The sequence below is a fragment of the Cynocephalus volans genome, chromosome 3, assembly GCF_027409185.1.
Source record: "Cynocephalus volans isolate mCynVol1 chromosome 3, mCynVol1.pri, whole genome shotgun sequence".
Taxonomy (NCBI): Eukaryota; Metazoa; Chordata; class Mammalia; order Dermoptera; family Cynocephalidae; genus Cynocephalus; species Cynocephalus volans.
This window is the reverse complement of record NC_084462.1, coordinates 34775827-34796088: the sequence shown is the minus strand read 5'-3', so window position 1 is coordinate 34796088 and position 20262 is coordinate 34775827. Positions and strand designations below refer to the sequence as shown.

Below are 20262 nucleotides of genomic sequence, written 5' to 3'. Positions count from 1 at the left end.
ATAATGCTTAACTCATACAGCGTATGTCCAGTGAATACTGTTTGAGTGAATGAGTAAAGTAATTGGGCTAGGCGGATAGGAAGTTAATTTGCTTTCATTAAAGCCAGAATCTCATAACTTGAAGAATGGAAAAACTTGGCCAGTTAGTGAGGATTGTGACTGAGTTGCAGATTAGTTCTGGGACTCTGTAGTTAAATTGTGGGACTAAAAATCCTAAACATACTAGCAAGTTGGACTGACATTTACAAGTAATCATAAACTGTATTAGTCCGTTTATGTTGCTTGTAACAAAATACCTGAAACTGGGTGATTTATAAAGAAAAATGACATTTATTGCTTACAGCTTCTGAAACTGGGAAGACCAAAGTCCATTTGCTGGTGGCGACAGTTACCCAGGGGTCTCACATTGTAAGATGGTGGAAGCAAAGAGAACAGAGAGAGAGAGAGAAAGACGGACAGACTCTTCTTTTAAAGCCCTCAAAACCACACCCTTGACCACCATTTTTAATCCATTCACTACTGCACGGTCCTACAATCCAAACATCTCTTCAAAGCCCCACCTTTCAACTACCATAATAGGATTTCCCACCCCTGGAGTTATAGTTTAACAATATAGGCTGGTAACTTTCAGTGAAACAAGCCAGATGACATTCCAGTAAGGCAATTAAGTGATCCATTAACAAAACATTAGCAAACATTCCTTCTCCTTCTAGTAATTTTCCAGTATCTTTACACATTAATCAGTAGCTAGTCTGTCCTTGAGCCAGCAACCTTGCTGCGCCACAAATCTTTATCTTACACCAGAGACTTTATAGCCTGAGGAAAATTTCTAGTCCTCCACAAGGTCAATATTTGAAACTGCAGGGCTTTGGAAAACCAGGCACTGTGAAGTACATTTGCTTTAAGAATCTTCTACATCTTCACCCATTTTATTTATTTAAAAGAAAAAGCAAAACTATAGATCAGGTTGGCACAGTTAAGACAAAAGCATTTAAAGCAAAGTAGCTATCATTTAACATGGCAAGTCCTTTTAACTTACTTCAGGTGAGGACTGATGATGTCATCATCATGTCAGGGCAGCTGCAGTGGCACCATTCCAGGTGCTGTGAATTGAGTGTAATTACCAATTGTTGAAACTCTGGAATGGGATTCTGCTCCATAAGATAGTTGATTCTGAGTCCAGAGAGTTTGTTAATGTTAAATCTATCCAGGACATTACTGCTTTCAGAGTGTCTAGTCTTTTGTAAGATTTTTGATCAATTACGAGTCTTTTGTTTAAGAACAGGATGTCTCATCCAAGTTACAAACATCCTCTTTAAGGCCAGGAAAATTTAGAGAACTGCATTTGTAGAGAAGATGTTATTTCCCCCTTTATGGTCAAGGCATTCCTCATAAAGGAATTGATGATCAATATCTAGATTGAAAAGGTCTTTCTTTTCTTTGTATAAATCTCTTGGTGTTGGGAAGGCTTTTTCCCAGGTGATGACAGAAAGAAGCATCTCGGCTTACTTTCAGTGGTCTGTCCCACGCCGGGGGCGGGGGTGGTGGTGGAGATGAACAGCAGGATGCAGCAGCAGTTTAGGCCAAATTATGGCAAACATGAGGGATCAGCAACTTGAAAGTGAGACATGCTTTTGGGGCGAAGCAACAAAAAGTGACACCCACTCTCATCACAGTCACAGTGGGGGCTAAGTTTCTAATACATAAAACTTGGGGGACACAATTCAGGTTTCAGGGAGTTTTGGGGGGACATAATTCAATCCACTACATAAACCTTGTTGCTAAATATTTCTTTGCTCTGCTTTGTACACTTTAGTTCATTTTTCAGCACAGTTCATGAGTTGGCCATTTGGAAAACAACCTGCAGTCTTTGGTAAACCCCTGCTTCCCGTCTGGTCTTGTGGTTGAGCCCTCTTGGTGCTGTGCTCTTTAGGTTCTCTTGAGTCCACCAATACCACATACCACACCCTGGCAGACATCCCTCTGCTGTAATCATCGTTTGCTAACAAAATAATGTGAAACCTGCCTTCTCTCAGCATACCTCCAAATAGGCTAAATAAATAATCATATGGTTATGTATTATATATTATACTATAAATATAATATATTATATATATTATATATTTCTGAGAAGAAAACGTATGGTGGGGAAATTTTGAGTTCCTCAGTATAGATTATTCAGAAAGGACACTTTTGTGAAATTGATAAATGTATTTATAAATTTGACTGGTATATTGTTATGCCTGATTCTTTTCTTCTGTAAAAATTTTTTTTCCTTATTAGCAAAGGTTTATTACTGTGGACTGTCAGCTAAGACTGTAAACATTTTCTTTTTAGATATGGAACCAGAATTTATAAATTCAATTTTATCTTGGTTTTAAATCACAATCTTTTACCATTGGAACAAATATAATTAGATTGGTGTTAAATTTATCAGCACCGCACTCTACCGAGTGAGCCACGGGCCGGCCCCATGGTGTTAAATTTAAATAATAAATATATTTATTATCAATCATAGTAATAAAGAAAATATAAAGAGAAATGGAGTAAAATTTTGAAATTCATGTGAGTTGTCATGACCATTCTTTGAAAATCTCATTTTGTTTTGTGTTGTTTAGATTTGAAGACTGCATCATCCTGCCTCCAGTACCAGTACCGGTAGTTCTCTGTTCTGTGATCAATGTGATTCACAGAAACTTCTTCAGTAACAAACGAAATGAGCCAGGGACGTGGAAAATATGACTTTTATATTGGTCTGGGATTGGCTATGAGCTCCAGCATTTTCATTGGAGGGAGTTTCATTTTGAAAAAAAAAGGCCTTCTGCGACTTGCCAGAAAAGGCTCCATGAGAGCAGGTAGGTTGTGTCCTGAGCAGCTTGAAAGGACCACAGTGTGCACTTACATACTCAGGTTCTCTATAAAGACCACATTTTTATTCCTAGTGAGTATATTTGAAACTTTGAACTGTTCAAGAATACTAAATGTTTATAGTGAATTGTTTTGTAACCAGAAAATTATAAGTAAGGAGAGGTCAAAATTAACTACCTACTGCTGCAATTATTATGAAAGTGGGAAGACGGACCAATGCCAAATTAGCATCCAGACTTTTCTTTAAATTTGACTGTGTCTGCAGAGAAAGAAATAAGCTTCCATTAATAGAATCAGTCTTCTTGAAGGCTATCCTTTTGTCCATGATAGTAGAAGTTCCAACTTGCTTTATACATTTTTCCTGATGATCTCAAATTGGCAGGAAAGAAAGAGGGCTTCCTTGGAATTAAGAGTACTCAGCTGAGTGAACTTATGAATGGCATAGGTTGTTTCCCCAGAAACTGCTAACAAGTCACAAGACCCTGGGGGTACTTAATGTGAGTGAGCCCCACTCTGACTCCTCTGTATGGGGTGTTAATGAGAGCTCCCAGCATTATGTGGCATTATGGTTACATTCTGTCATTCTACCTCTGCTTCAGAGTAGACCTGCTTTGGAAGTAAAAAATATCACCTTCTCTCTTTTTCCTGTGCCATCTCTGTGGCCAGACCTAATTCAACATTCTTAAAACATAAAACAGCATCCTCTACTGGGTTTTATTGAACACAGGAGAAAGTATTGGCATCTCTTGCCTGTTCTACAGTCCCTCATCCTTGATCCTATGACAGATACTCTCATTGTCAGTGATGGACATTCTTGTAAAGTATTCATTCACCATGGTTTTTTCTTCTGAACTTAAGTACTCATTGCTTCCTGACTTTATTAATTTGTTTGAGAGGAAAGCCAAGGAAAAAGCAGAATGTACAGCCTGGCATCCCCAGACTGAGCACAGCACTCACTATTTATGTCTGGACAGCATAGGACCACTGTCTCTAAGGTTACTGTCTCGTAAGTGGGTCTGACCCACACCTAAATGGCTTATCCACTTTCAGACCAATTAATCTGTAGTTGGGCTGCTTCTTTTTTTTATTTTTTATTTTTTTTATTTTGTCGATATACATTGTGGCTGATTATTGCTCCCCATCACCAAAACCTCCCTCCCTTCTCCCTCCCCCCTCCCCCCCAACAATGTCCTTTCTGTTTGCTTGTCGTATCAACTTTAAGTAATTGTGGTTGTTATATCTTCTCCCCCCACCCTGGTTTTGTGTGTGTGTGTGTGTGTGTGTGTGTGAATTTATATATTAATTTTTAGCTCCCACCAATAAGTGAGAACATGTGGTATTTCTCTTTCTGTGCCTGACTTGTTTCACTTAATATAATTCTCTCAAGGTCCATCCATGTTGTTGCAAATGCCAGTATTTCATTCGTTTTTATAGCTGAGTAGTATTCCATTGTGTAGATGTACCACATTTTCCGTATCCACTCATCTGATGATGGACATTTGGGCTGGTTCCAACTCTTGGCTATTGTAAAGAGTGCTGCGATGAACATTGGGGAACAGGTATACCTTCGACTTGATGATTTCCATTCCTCTGGGTATATTCCCAACAGTGGGATAGCTGGGTCGTATGGTAGATCTATCTGCAATTGTTTGAGGAACCTCCATACCATTTTCCATAGAGGCTGCACCATTTTGCAGTCCCACTAACAATGTATGAGAGTTCCTTTTTCTCCGCAACCTCGCCAGCATTTATCGTTCATAGTCTTTTGGATTTTAGCCATCCTAACTGGGGTTAGATGGTATCTCAATGTGGTTTTGATTTGCATTTCCCGGATGCTGAGTGATGTTGAGCATTTTTTCATATGTCTGTTGGCCATTTGTATATCTTCCTTAGAGAAATGCCTACTTAGCTCTTTTGCCCATTTTTTAATTGGGTTGCTTGTTTTCTTCTTGTAAAGTTGTTTGAGTTCCTTATATATTCTGGATATTAATTCTTTGTAAGATGTATATTTGGCAAATATTTTCTCCTACTCTGTTGGTTGTCTTTTAACTCTGTTAATTGTTTCTTTTGCTGTGCAGAAGCTTTTTAGTTTGATATAATCCCATTTGTTTATTTTTCCTTTGGTTGCTCGTGCTTTTGGGGTCGTATTCATGAAGTCTGTGTCCAGTCCTATTTCCTGAAGTGTTTCTCCTATGTTTTCTTTAAGAATTTTTATTGTTTCAGGGTGTATATTTAAATCCTGAATCCATTTTGAGTTGATTTTAGTATACGGTGAGAGGTATGGATCTAGTTTCATTCTCCTGCATATGGATATCCAGTTATCCCAGCACCATTTGCTGAAGAGGCAGTCCCTTCCCCAGTGAATAGGCTTGGTGCCTTTGTCAAAGATCAGATGGCAATAAGTGTGTGGGATGATTTCTGGATTCTCTATTCTATTCCATTGGTAAGTGTGTCTGTTTTTATGCCAGTACCATACTGTTTTGGTTATTATAGCTTTGTAGTATAGCTTAAAGTCGGGTAGTGTTATGCCTCCAGCTTTATTTTTTTTGCTCAGCATTGCTTTGGCTATGCGTGGTCTTTTATTGTTCCATATAAATGACTGGATAGTTTTTTCCATTTCTGAGAAAAATGTCTTTGGAATTTTAATGGGGATTGCATTGAATTTGTATATCACTTTGGGTAGTTTAAACCCAGAACCGGTTGAAACCGGTTCAGACTGGGAGATTCCATCTCGGTTGAGTTTTCAGCCCATGGCGCCGCGGAGTGTTTGGAACCTGGCTGGGCTGCTTCTTATTGCTTCATTTTCTTTACTTTGTTTATGAAAGCTGTTCACAAAACAGAAGAAGGAAGTATAAGCTGAATATACGGATTGATTTAGTTTCTTCGCTCAAAAGTATGGTACAAAACTAAACTTTTAAAAATATTCTCATGATTTTTATATCCCCCTTTCTAAGATAATCAGAGAAATATTGTTAAGAAATTCTCTTATGTAATCATGCAGAAACATTTATTTAAACTACTAATAATCAGCAACCAAGATATTTCTTAATCTGTCACTAATAGTTATCATTTTATACCGGTGTCTAATCTTTCAAAGGAGTGAAATATTTCTCTATTTACAGGTCAAGGTGGCCATGCATATCTTAAAGAATGGTTGTGGTGGGCTGGACTGTTGTCAAGTATGTATAAGAGAACATTCCAAGAAAATGTAGCTGTATATTAAAATATTTGCATATACTATTAGAGCCTCTTATTATTGGAAAATTTAAAAACTAAGTAAATCTTGTTTTGTTTTTTTTAATTAACAAAACTCAAAATATATAATATTTAAGCCTGTAAAAGCCATTCAGCAGTTTAATAGCTTATTTACTTTGAATGACAACACTTTTTTTTAACCTATCTGATTAACACGTTTGATATACTTGTGTATTTTTTAAAATCCTGCTCACCTTAAGAAGGTAATTTTGAAAGTGAAAGTTTGTAAAGTCCTGTTTTTAGTTCTTCCCTCTCCATTGGTTCTCATCCAAATTGAAAAAGAGGTATGTATTTGATAAGACCTGATGATTACCTTTAAAAAGTAATCCTTTTTTTTTTTTTTAAAGATGACCGGTAAGGGGATCTTAACCCTTGACTTGGTGTTGTCAGCACCGCGCTCAGCCAGTGAGCTAACCGGCCATCCCTATATGGGATCCGAACCCGGGGCCTTGGTGTTATCAGCACCGCACTCTCCCGAGTGAGCCATGGGCTGGCCCAAAAGTAATCCTTTTTAAAGAAAAAATTATCCTTCAGACACTGAGCCTTGATTATTCATTCAACAAATATTTATTGATCATCTCTTATATGCCAGATATTGTTCTAGATGCTGGAGATACGTTAGAGGAAAAATTGAAAAATTCCTATCCCTGTGAAACTTACATTCTAGGTGGGAGACAAACAATAAATGAGATAAATAAGTTAAAGAGAGTGTGTGTGTGCACACTAAGGAGAAGGAGTAAAGTCAGGAAGGGGGGGGGTATAACATGGAGGATAGATAGGTTTAAAATTTTAGATATGGTGCCAGGGCAAGCTTCACCGAAAAGATAATATGTGAAGAAAAGATATAAAGGAAGTAAGGGATCTGATCACATGGATATTTGGGAGAAGAACATTTAAAGCTGGTAGAAATAGTAACTTAAGGCTATGAGGTGCAACCATGCCTGACCATGCCTGGCCAACTCCAGGATGGCCTTCGGTTACTCTCACTTCTATTGTATTCACACCTTTGTGTAATCCCCTTTCACATTGAGTTAGTGATCAGTGTGATCAGAGAATGCTGTGGAAGTGATGATGTTGACTTCTGAGATTAAGTCATAGAAGGCATAGCACCTTTTTCCTTGATCGCTTGAATCACTTGCTCTGGGGAAAGCCAGGTGCTGTGCTGTAAGGACACTCGAATAACCTGTCGAGAGTCCCTGGGTTACAGCCAGTAGCTACATGCCAGTCATGGGAGTGAGCCACCTTGGATGTGGGTCCAGCCTTCAGAAGACTGCAGCCTCTGCTTAAATCTTGACTGCAACCTCTTGAAAGACCGTTAATGAGAACTACTTACTGACTCCTTCCTAAAGTCTTGACCAATGGGAATCATGAGAGTAAATGGTTACTGTTGTTTTGAACTGCCAAATTTTGGGGTGCTTTGTTACATAGTACTAGATTACTAAACTTCAGGAAATATTAAAGAAACAAGTATCACATTAAGGGAGTGAATGTGGAGGAAGTAGCAGGAGGTAAGTTCAGGGAAGTAATGAGGTCTCAGATCATGTGGGGCTTTGTAGATGATAGAAAGGACTTTGACTTTTATGTTAGATGGGAAGTCATTGGAGACTTTTGAGTAAAAGAATAACATGAGCTGACTTAGGTTTTAATAGGATCGCTCTGGTGGTTGTGTTGAGGCATAGACTGCATAGGGGCACCAGTGGAGAAAGCAGTTAGGAGGCTATTGGAGTAATCAGGTAAGAGGTAGTGAGAAGTAATAGAATTCTGGATATGTTTTGAAGGGGGATCTACAAGATTTGTTCACTGACTAAAATGTAGGGTGCGAGAGAGTTGAGGATGACATGACAGATTTTGGCTATCGTAACTGGAAGAATTGAATTGATGTTCATTAGGCAGTAAGACTGTAGGAAGTACCTGGGCTGACAGGATGGGGTGATATCAGGAATTTGATCTGGATGTGTTAAAGTTAGAAATGCCTGTAAGATATTCAAATAGATATGTGAAGTTGGTAGTTAGATAGGTCTGGGAATTCTGCAAATGGGTCCAGGCTGGAGATAAAAGTTTGGGAGTCACCACTGCTATTTAAAGCCACAAGATTGGACGAGACCATGTAGGAAATGAGAATAGTTATAAAAAGAGGCTCAAGATAGAGACCTGAGAGCATTCCGGGTCTATTTAGAGTGCAGGAGGAGGAGTGGGAAGAAGCTGAAAAGGAGCAGCCAGAGTGGTAGGAGGAGACTGAGTGAGCTTGATGTTGTGGGAGCCAAGTGAAGAAAGCATCTGAGGGGCAGAAGGTGCTTGTGTGTGTCAGGTGGTGCTGCTTTAGAGTAGGTGCGATGGGGATTGAAAGTGACTGTTGAGTTTAGCAGTGTACAAGTCCTTGGTGACCTTGAGAACAGCAGTTTTGTTATTAAAACTCTCACACAAAACTTTTGAACAAAAAGCAATGTTGGCGTTTATGGTAATGGTGGACTAGGTATTGAATCAACATTCCTGCTGAAATAAAGTTAAAAAGCTGGATAAAAGATAAATATCATCCTCTCAAAAGCATCAAACAGTTAACTTGATAGTGAAGACTTACTTGACCAAGATCAAGGAAAGGATTAGAGTCAGAAGGATAAGCTGCAGATATGAGTATTTATGCCCTGGAGATAATTGGAGACTCAAGAGGAGAGGAGATGGCTGAGAGATAGGGTAAACCTTTGAACTGTGCTAACAAGGGTCAGAGTCTGGTGCTGCCAAGATGGAGAAACACTACCTGCTCTGGGCTGGTACTGTGGAAAGGCTGCATCTTGGGACTGCACTGGAATCATTTGTGTGCACTGGAATCATTTGTGTGCATGGGATAGCCTATAGCCTTGCCCTCTGGCACCTCAGGAGAAAGTAAATGTTCTCTCTTGGAGTTATGTTATCATCTTGACCTTAAATTGTTTCAATAAGTAATTTTTAAAATGTACCCCCGCAAAAAAGTACATGAGATTAAGAAAATTTTACAAAAACAACAGAAAGAAACCTGACCAGTTGACTCTCCAGATATTAGAAATGTCACAACCATAAAACAGCTGTGTTTATGACAATAAACTGTATTATAACAACATTACACATTTGCAAAAGAACTAGAAAAGAATTATAAAATTAAAAAATGCATTAACAAAAATTGAATGCATTAGTTTAATACAGTAGCTTAGGTGTGGTTGAAGAGAGACAGTGAATTGAATGTAGTTTGGAAGAAATCTAGAATGAAGCAAGCAGAGACAAAAGGATAGAGAATACAGGTAAGAGGATATGGAGGGACAGACAGAAGCAATGTTTGAAGAGGAAACGGCCGAGAATTTTCTAGAACTGACCAAAATTATGAAACACAGATTCAAGAAGCCCAGTCAGACCTACCCAGAATCTGTGAAAGGAAAACTGGACCTAAACACACCATAGTAAAATTGATGAAAACCAGAGACAGAATAACTTAAAAGCAGTTAGAGAAAAATTTGTTACCTCAAAGGGGTAACAAATTGACAGCTGAGTTTTCAGCAACATTGGAAGTAGAAAACAGTAGGAAATACATTCTCATAGTGCAACAAACATGTTTTGGACAAACTAAAACTTACAGTGTAACTATATTACAGCAGATTTAAAAGGGTATTTAGTTAGCAGAAGGAAGTTGATACAGATAGGAGTTTAGAGATACAGGAAGAGAGTGGTGAGTATGTGAGTACATATGAGTGATTGCTGATGAATAAAAATAATAAATATGGCTCATGGATTTCAAATATCCATACACAAAATTTAAAAACACAACAATTAAAATAAGTTGGGAGGGAGGAAATGGATTAAAGGGTTTGAAGTTTCTGGTATTGTCTGGAAGGAGAGCAAGGCTAAACATTAACATTAGACAGGTTAGGATGCATGTTGTAATGTCTAGGGTATCTTATAAACAGACTGAGTATTCAGCTTTCTAATTAATGGAAGAAAGAATGGAATGATAAAGTTTTTTTAAAGCAAGAAAGATGAAGAAGAACATGGACTAGGCAAGACTAATAGTACATAAGAAAATGGAAGTAATCAGGCAAAATCCAGAAAGAGACTTGCTTTAAGCCTTTTTTTTTCCTTTATAAGGAAGTCAATGTCATGCATAAATAGGATTGTGAGACTATCATAGGTAAAAAGATGTTTGAGGCGTTACAGCCAAATTCCTTGATTGAATTCTAGTAGGGGGAGAAGGCCTGCCCACTGACCGACTGAGCCCCAGAGAGGCTCGCCCATCAACCAAGCAGGAGCTATGGTAGCCTACCGCATACTCAACTGCATTGATACAAGAAGAGTCACCAGCAGAACCTACAAATAGAGGAGGAAGTCTTTTCCCTCATAGCACACTGCAGAGTAACAGAAGAAACAGGTGTCCTACAAGTTGACCAAATGTCAATGAAAAAACACAAGAACTACAGATAAACAGGAAGGTTTGACACCACCGAAGGAATATGGTAATTCTCAAGTACTAGACTCAATAGAGCAGGAAACCCTTGAGATGTCTGAAAAGGAATTCTGAGCACTGATCTTAAGAAAACTCAAAGAGAGAAGAATCAATTAGAGAACACAATGAAATAAGAAAAAATACCTAGGATATGAAGGAGGAAATTTGCAAAGAGATTAATACTTTAGAAAAGAATGTAACAGAAATCCTAGAACTGAGGGATTCACTCAGTGAAGTAAAAAACAGAACACAGCTTGAGCAGCAGGCTAGAGCAAGCAGAAGAGTTTCAGACCTCAAACATGGTCCTTTTGAAATAACCCAGCCAGACCAAAACAAGGAAAAAAGAATTTTAAAATATGAAGAAAATCTAAGAGAGCTAGCAGACAACCTCAAGCACACAAACATCTGAATCATGGGTATTCCAGAAGGGGAGGAGAAAGGAAAAGGCTTTGACCCTATTCAAAGAAATAATAACAGAGAATTTCCCAGGTATAGGGAGAGATGCGGACCTTCAGATCCAGGAAGCCCATGATTCCCAAACAGATTCAATCCAAAAAGATCCTCTCCAAGACACATTGTAGTCTAACTGGCAGAGCTCAAAGAGAGAATTCTAAAAGTAGCAAGAGAAAAGCATCAAGTCAACTGTAAGGGAACCCCCATCAGACTAACAGTAGACTTCTCAACAGAAACCTTACAGGCTAGAAGAAAATGGGATGATATATTCAAAATACTAAAAGATAAAAACTGCCAGCCAAAAATTCTATATCAAGCAAGATTGTGTTTCAGAAATGAGGGAGAAATAGTGTTTTTCCCAGACAAACAAAAATTATGGAAGTTCACTACCACATGACCAGCCCTGCAAGAAATACTCAAAGGAGTCCTGCCTCCAGAATCTGAAAAATTATAATCAGTGTTGCAGATTTGTAAGAGCAAAACCCACTCTTAAAACCAAAATGTAAGAAGAAAGAGAAAGCTACATCTTGTCACCTCAAAAATCCAATTAACATTGAAGATGAAAAATAAAAGGGGAAGTAAGGAAAAGATGATATAAGACATCAGTACAAAAAGCAATATAATGACAGGAGTAAAGCAAACCTATCAGTAACAACCCTAAATGTAAATGGGTTAAACTCCCCATTCAAAAGACACAGACTAATTGGATTAAAAAGCTAGACCCACCTATATACTGTCTTCAGGAGACCCACCTCAACTATAAAGACAGCACAGACTACAAGTGAAGGGATGGAAGAAAATATACCATGGAAATGGAACCCCAAAATGAGCAGGAGTAGCTATTCTTATATCAGATAAAATAGACTTCAAACCAAAAAGCATAGAAAGAGACAAAGAAGGCCATTATATGGCCAGCCCATGGCTCATTTGGGAGAGTGTGGTGCTGATAACACCAAGGCTGTGGGTTCAGATTCCTATATAGGGATAGGGATGGCCAGTTAGTTCACTTGGCTGAGCATGGTGCTGACAACACCAAGTCAAGGGTTAAGATCCCTTTACCAGTCATCTTTAAAAAGAAAAAAAAAGCCATTATATAACAATAAAGGAATCTATCCAGTTAGAAAACATAACAATCATAAATATGTATATACCCAACACTGGAGCACCTATATATGTAAAGCAAACATTCTTAGACTTAAAAAAATAGATAGACTCCAATACAACAATAGTGGGTGACCTGAACACCCCTCTCTGAGCATTGGACAGATCTTCCAGGCAACAAGTCAACACAAACGACTTAAACTACACCTTAGTCCATTTGTACCTGGCAGACATCTGCAGAACATTTCATCCAACAACTACAGAATACACATTCTTCTTGTCACATGGAACATTCTTCAGGATAGACCATGTTAGGTCACAGATCAAGTCTCAGCAAATTTAAAAAAACTTGAAATCATTCCAAGTATCTTTTCAGACCACAATGGATTAAAAGTGGAAATCAATAACAAGCAAAATTCTGGAAGCTATACCAGTGCATGGAAACTACACAACACTTTTCAATGACCTATTGGTCCAAGAAGAAATTAAACAGGAAATCAGAAAAATTCTTGAAACTAATGAAAGTTAAGATATATCATACCAAAACCTGTGGGATACTGCAAAAGCAGTATGAAGAGGGAAACTTATTGCAATAAACACACCAAAAGAATGGAGAAAGATTAAAAAAAAAAAAAAAAAAAGGAATGGAAAGACTTCAAATAAATTACCTATCTATGCCTCAAAGAACTAGAAAACAACAATTCAATCCTAAAGCTACTAGACGAAGAGAAATAAGTAAGATCGGGGCAAAACTAACTGAAATAGAGACCCAAAAAATGATACAAAAGATCGATGAAACGAAAAGTTTTTTGAGAAGATAAATAAAATAGACAAACCATTAGTTAGGTTAACAAGAAAAGGAAGAGAGAAGACCCAAATAAAAAAAATCAGAAATGAAAAGAGAGATATTACAGCCGACACCACAGAGATATGAAGAATCATCAGAGATTATTATAAACAACTATATGCCAATACATATGGAAACCTGGAGGAAATGGATACATTACTGTACACATACAAATTTCCAAGAGTGAACCAAGAAGAAATAAAAAACCTAGACAGACCAATAACAAGCAAAGAGATTGAAGCAGTAACAATGAAAAGCCCAGGACCAGATGGCTTTACAGCTGAATTTTATCAAATCTTTAAAGAAGAATTAATACCACTTCTCTTGAAACTTTTCCAAAAAATTGAAACAGAAGCCATTCTCCCAAACTCATTCTATGAGGCCTGTATCACCCTGTTACCAAAACCAGATAAAGATATAGCAAAAAAAGAAAATTACAGTCCAGTATCCTTGATGAACATAGATGCAAAAATCCTCTACAAAATATTAGAGATCAGAATACAGTAACACATTAAAAAAAAAATTACATACCATGATCAAGTGAGATTCTTCCAGGGATGCAAGTATGGTTCAACATATGCAAGTCAATAAATGTGATACACCACATCAACAAAACCAAGGACAAACACCATGTGATTATCTCATGATTATCTCGAGAGATGCAGAAAAAACATTCAACAAAATTCAACATTGCTTCATGATTAAGACTGTCAGCAAATTAGGCATAGAAGGTAATTATCTCAAGCCAATAAAAGCCATTTATGACAAACCAACTGCCAGTATCATCTTTAATAGGAAAAGTTGAAAGCTTTTCTTTTCAGAACAGGAACAAGACAAGGATGCCCACTTTCACCACACCTATTTAACATCATATTGGAAGTACTAGCCAGAGCAGTCAGGCTGTAGAAAGAAAGAAAGGGTATCCAGATTGGAAAGGATAAAGTCAAAGTATCCCTGATTGCAGATGACATGATCTTATATATAGAAAAAGCTATAGACTACTAAAAAACTCTTAGAGCTGATTAACAGTTTCAGTAATATTGCATGATATAAAATTAACACCCCCAGATCAGTAGCATTTATTTACTCCAGTAACAAACTAGCAGAAAAAGAAACCAAGAAAGGAAGGCCATTTACAATAGTTACCAAAAAAATAAAATACCTAGGAATCATTTTAGCCAAGGAGGCAAAAGATCTCTACCATGAGAACTACAAAACTACTGAAAGAAATTAGAGAGGACACAAAAAGATCAAAAGACATACCATACTTTTGGATGGAAAGAATTAATGTGAAAATGTCCATTCTACCCAAAGCAATTTACAGATTCAATGCAATCCCCATCAAAATACCAGTGACATTCTTCACAAAAATAGAAAAATCAATCCTAAAATTCATATGGAAGTATAGAAGACCCTAAATAACCAAAGTAATCCTGAATAAAAAAATAAAGCTGGAGGCATAACACTACCCAACTTCAAATTATATTACAAAGCTGTTGTAACCAAAATGGCATGTTAGTGGCATAAAAACAGACTCTTGGATCATTGGAAAAGAATAGAAAACCCGGCAGTCAACCCACATTCTTACAGCCAACTGTTCTTTGACAAAGGCTGGAAGAACACACTTTGGGGAAAAGACAGCCTCTTCAATAAATGGTGCTGGGAAAGTTGGACTTCTGTATGTAGGAGAATGAAACTGGACTTGTACCACTCACCATATGCTAAAATCAACTCAAAATGGATTAAAAACTGAAATATAAGACCTGAAACCATAAATTACTAAGGGGAAGCACTCCAGTAAGTAGGACTGGGCAAAGACTTTATGAATAAGACCCCAAAAGCACAAGCAACAAAATAAAAAATAAACAAATGGAACTATGTCAAACTAAAAAGCTTCAGCACAGCAGAGGAAACAATTAGAGCAGAAGGACAACCTACGGGATGAGAGAAAATATTTACAAACTATACATGCAACAAGGGGTTAATATCCATAATATATAAAGAACTCAAACAACTGTACAGTGAAAAACCAAATAATCCAATTAAAAAATGGGCAAAGGAGATGAGTAGAAATTTTTCAAAGGAAGATATATAAGTGGCCAACAGGTACATGGAAAAATGCTCATCATCACTAGTCATCAGAGAAATGCAATCAAAATCACATTGAGATATCACCTCAGACTGGTTCAACTGGCCAAAATTAAAAAGACCTAGAACAACAAATGCTGGCGAGGATGTGGGGAAAGGGGAACTCTTTACACTGTTGGTGGGACTGTCATGGAAAATAGTATGGAAATTTCTCAGACATCTACAGATAGAACTGCTGTATTATACAGCAATCCCACTACTGTGCATATATCCAAAGGAATGGAAATCATCATGTCAGAGGGATTCCTGCACTGCCGTGTTCACCATAGCTCTATTTACAATAGCCAAAGTATGGAACCAACCTAAGTGTCCATCAATGGACGACTGGATAAGGAAAATGTATATATACACAATGGAATACTACTCAGCCATAGAAAAGAATGAAATTCTGCCATTTGCAACAACATGGATGAGTCGAGAAAATTATGGTAAGTGAAATAAGCCAGGCGAGGATAGAGAAATACCACATGTTCTCACTCATAACTGGGTGCTAAGAAAGAAGGAAAGGAAGGAAGGAAGAGAGAAAGAGACAAAAAAAGAAAAGACCAAAACAGTACATTGAACTTTCAGAAGGAGACAACAAACTTAAGGACACTAGAGATGGTGGGGAGGCAGAGTGGGGGTTTGGGGAGGGATAGATTGGGTAAAGGGCATAAAGAAAAATCACACTTTGTAATAATGAATATGCTTATAATAATAAATTTTAAAAACCAACTCCAGTAGGAACTAACCATCTATAGAGTACATTTTAGGAATTAAAGGGAAAAGTTTATTTAGTGAATGAAAAGGCACATTGCAAAGTTTGAAAAAAAAAAATTGCAACATGGTTAACCAGCAGACGATTCATGCCCAAAATATTTACTTACCTTAAATCAGTAATAGGGGATAACCTTGAACAGCTATTTCCTTGAAAGATTTCACATGGCCAATAAAGAAATGAAAATTGGAAATGCAATTGAAAACATCCTGTACCCTCACAAATTAACAGATATTTAGGTCTGACCATGCCCAGTGTTGGGGAGAATGTGGAACAAAAGGAGCTTTCTACACTGACTGCTGTGTGAAAATTGGCATAGCCATTTTAGAAAACACTGTAGCCAAGAGGTATCCTTTTGTGAAATTACGCCTCTCCCCTACAGTGGCTTTTCAACTCAGATAAAATCCATAATCGGACTCACAAAGGGCCTGTTCAGAGTGGCCTGGCACCCTCTGACTCACCAGCCAGTCTCCCCTTGCTGGAGCCACACAGGCTTTTTTGGTGTTCAGATATGCCCAAGGTTTTCTTCAGTCAGGGTTTTTGTATTTGCTGTTCTCCCTGCTTGGGAAGTGTTACCCCAGATAGGTGCATGGTATAAACCTCCTTGCTCAACTTCAGACTGTTCAAAAATTTCCTTACGTGAGAGCCCCTAACTAACACCACAGCGTGAAGTAGGTTACTTCCTCCTTTGCTTTGTTTTTTTGTCATAGCACTTTTAAACACTTGACATATGCATTTTGTTTGTCTCCCTTCCCCCATGAAAAATGTGAGTTTTATGAGAGCAGTGTCTTTGTTTTGGTTCCTGATGCATTTTCTGATCCTAGAACAGGAACTGGCACATAGTATGAGTTAGGGTTTAAAAAAAGAGGAGCCAGTGAAAAAGACTTGGGAGGAGTGCCTTTATATCAGTGCTGACATCTTTTAATTGATTGGTGTTTCTTGTCCTAGGATAAAAATATCTATTTAAAATTTTTCCTCAAACACGTATGTGAGCATTAACTAGATTCCTTCAATTTAAATTATAGATTTGTGTTGTTTCTAATTGATTTGGGCTCTATTCTAGTGTTGGTAATTTACAGGAGAACCATAACCCTTACTAGTAGATGGGAAGAAATATGGAAGTTACTAAATATGGTTGGACTAATATATAGATGTTGCATAAAATGCAGGCATTTCTAAGTTGATTACATGAATTCCTATCTGAGACCTTTTTTTCCATTCATATCCAAGTGGGAGCTGGGGAGGTGGCCAACTTTGCTGCTTATGCGTTTGCACCAGCCACACTTGTGACTCCACTGGGAGCTCTCAGCGTCCTAGTAAGGTAAGGACACTACATTTCACATGTGGAAACAGTAGTCAGTGTTTTAGTCTGTGAAATACTCAGTACTGTCTTATTACGTGTTCAGCATAATTTATATATCAGCAACCTTGACTTTCGCTTTTACACTATGTAGTAATTTGCTTTTAAAAGTTAGTTTTGTGCATAGGCAAGCTATGAGTTTTTGGGAGAAAATGATTTTATGCTTTGTCTTGCTTGTATTCAGAACCAGCACTAGTTCTACTTTAATTTCAAATTTTTAAAATTCCAAGTTAGCTTGTCTGAACGTTTATCATTTAACACCCATACACTTTGGTAGGTTGTGGTTGGTGATGAGTAGATTTCCATACCTACTACAGATAGTTACTGACTGGGGCAAGGTCACATGCTCCTCCTGAAGACTGGCCAGGGGTGCATGTTTTGAACAAGCAGTTCATGAATTGTCAGGTTTCTGTTATTTTAATCATTAGTCCAAACAACTCAGCCCATTTTGAAGTCTGGATTTTGGTTACTATTCCCAAAGCTGATTGATAGAAATTTCTATCCTTTTTTCCACCCTAAGAAACTATATATTAAAATAGGGTTATGGTACAAGTCTTTACCCTTATTTATTTTTTTATTGTACCATTATGATATTTATTGGCTTATACTATATTTTCTTTTTATGATGGATAAAACTAGCTATGTTATTGAAACTTGATAATTTAATAGGCAAATTATATACAATTCAATGAAACATAAGAGAGATGTATCAACCAGTGGAAATAAATTAAAATTGAGCAAATTTTAAGTATTGGTTTGCATATAGATTGTTAATTAGAACATAAATTTGTACTAATTGTTGCTCTTTTTATTGTAAATTTCATAGTGACTTCTTACAGTAGAAAGATGGTAGATATACAGGTTTAGTGTATGATGAAGGTGATAACCTAGAAATTTTCATTTTGTGATTGAATGTACATTTTCTTTACCTTGGCTGAAAGAAAGAATCTTAAACTCATAGTTTTAGTTAGAGTTCAATGATTTAAATTACGAGTTGTGTTGATATTTAAAAATGAGAAAAGTAAGTGATTATTTTAAAGTTCTTAACCTTCTTTTTCTCCCCATTTTAGTGCCATTCTTTCTTCATACTTTCTAAATGAAAGACTTAATCTTCATGGGAAAATTGGATGTTTGCTAAGTATTCTAGGATCCACAGTTATGGTCATTCATGCTCCGAAAGAAGAGGAGATTGAGACCTTAAATGAAATGTCTCACAAGCTAGGTGATCCAGGTAAGAAAAAAGAAAAGTTTTATTAGTCTTACTGCATTTTACTTTTTAAGTTAGTTTTTACTTTAGTCAAAATTTTATGTGCACATTAATTGTTCTACATGGCTTATTATGAAACATAGTAGTCACGTTCCCTTCCATCCCTACCCTCCCAACCCATGCCCCTATTTTGTTCTTAAACTCTGTATTTCTAAATAACATGTTTGTATTGCTACTACTTCTTTGGCTTTAGACATCAACTTTTATATCTGTTATCTATTGTACCTATGTAATTTCGTTTAAATTATTTGTTTACATTACCATCACTACCTTTTTCTTAGTCATATTATGACTACTTTTCTTTTCTTGTATGACTTGTGGTTTTCCTGAACTAACAATTATCTTGTTTGCTCAGTTTTCTGTGAATTTATCAGTTCATCCTAAAATTCTTCCCTAGTTGTCTAATTCTACTCTCAGTAATTTCAAACATATTAGGTATTCTTAGTTTCATTTCTTTTCAAGATTTCTCTTCTAGGGCCCTCTGTTTGGCCTCAGTCTAGACCAGCATCTTGAGAATGCCAGAGCAGTTGCCATCCTGTATTCTCCTGGGGATTGCCTTCACTTCTCACTTTTTCCTGGATCTCTTTATTTCTTGAATCCCGGATTTGCACCTCCATTTTAAAGGAGTCACTCTAGGAGGAGATGAGAAAGGGCAAAGAGGAGATGGGACTTGTTGAAACCTCCTGTATCCCAAAGTGTCTTTAACCTACCGTGATCTCCATTGTCTTCTCCTTTCCAGTGTTGCTGTTGAGAAATCAAAAGCAGTTGATTCTTTATCTCTTATACGTGACTGATTTTTTGGTCTTTGGAAGCATTTAGGTTGTTCCTTTTGCCCTTGGTGTCTGCAATTTCACACTGACATGCCTAGATGTGGGTCCATGTTTGTCCATTGTGCTAGGTACTTGGTGGGTCTTTTTAATTTCAAAATGTATGTCTTACTCTGGGGAACTGAACTGAATTACCCCTTTGACATTCTTCCTTGTTTTCTCTTTGTGAAATTTATCTGTTGAATGGACCTCCTGAACCAGACCATTAATTTTCTTATATTTTTCCCCCTTTTAATTTTTCGTTTTTGCTCTGCCTTCTGGGAGATTTCCTCAGTTTTATTTTCCAGCTCTTTTGAGTTTTTATTTCTGCTGTTATATTTTTAATTTCCAAGAGTTTGCTTTTGTCTTTGAATCTTAGTTATTTTAAAGTCTTTTTACAGGTTGACGTCAGTATTAGGATTGTTTGTAGGCCTGTTTCTATGATCTGTTTTTTCTTTTGGTTTCAGGCATTTAGTTTTGTCTTTGGCATTTTTGATTGAATACTGGACCTAGGATATTAAAAAGTGTAAAGGTTCCTTATGATGTTTTCTTTTTTCAGAGAGAACTTCAGTTCCCTCTGGCACGCAGATAAGAGTACAATAGATCACCTTCACCTCGAAGGTGTCGTTTTAAGCTTTGATGGGTCTGGTTTCTTTCCAGTTTGCCTTTATTCTTGTACTTAGTCCCTCTGGCTCTCAAGTGGTAGCTTGGGATGTTGACCCTTCTTCAGAGGCACTTTGTACTTTTTGCATGTTCTGTGCTGTGAACTGTGTTGCTTTCTAATCTTTGATCACCACGGTTGTAAGATTCCACTTTCTTGGATCTGTAATATCAGTTATTAGTTATCCTCTGCTTTCTATTGCTATCATCTCCTTATTCTTGTTTTTGTGTATTTGCTTCTTTAAAAATCCTATTACTATATATTTTCTTAGTGG

General features: G+C 37.2%; 1 protein-coding gene across 3 annotated transcripts in view; it reads left to right on the top strand.

The window, feature by feature from the left end:
- NIPA2 (NIPA magnesium transporter 2) overlaps positions 1–20262 on the top strand; it is a 40518-nt gene that overhangs the window by 9867 nt on the left and 10389 nt on the right. For 2 of the 3 annotated variants that reach the window (XM_063090700.1, XM_063090699.1), the window contains exons 3-6: positions 2619–2855; positions 5991–6047; positions 17125–17215; positions 18325–18485. In XM_063090700.1, coding sequence (XP_062946770.1) covers positions 2717–2855; positions 5991–6047; positions 17125–17215; positions 18325–18485 — 448 coding nt within the window. In that variant the 5' untranslated portion in view covers positions 2619–2716. The remainder of the gene's footprint in view (positions 1–2618; positions 2856–5990; positions 6048–17124; positions 17216–18324; positions 18486–20262) is intronic. The other variant, XM_063090701.1, reaches the window with a different exon arrangement.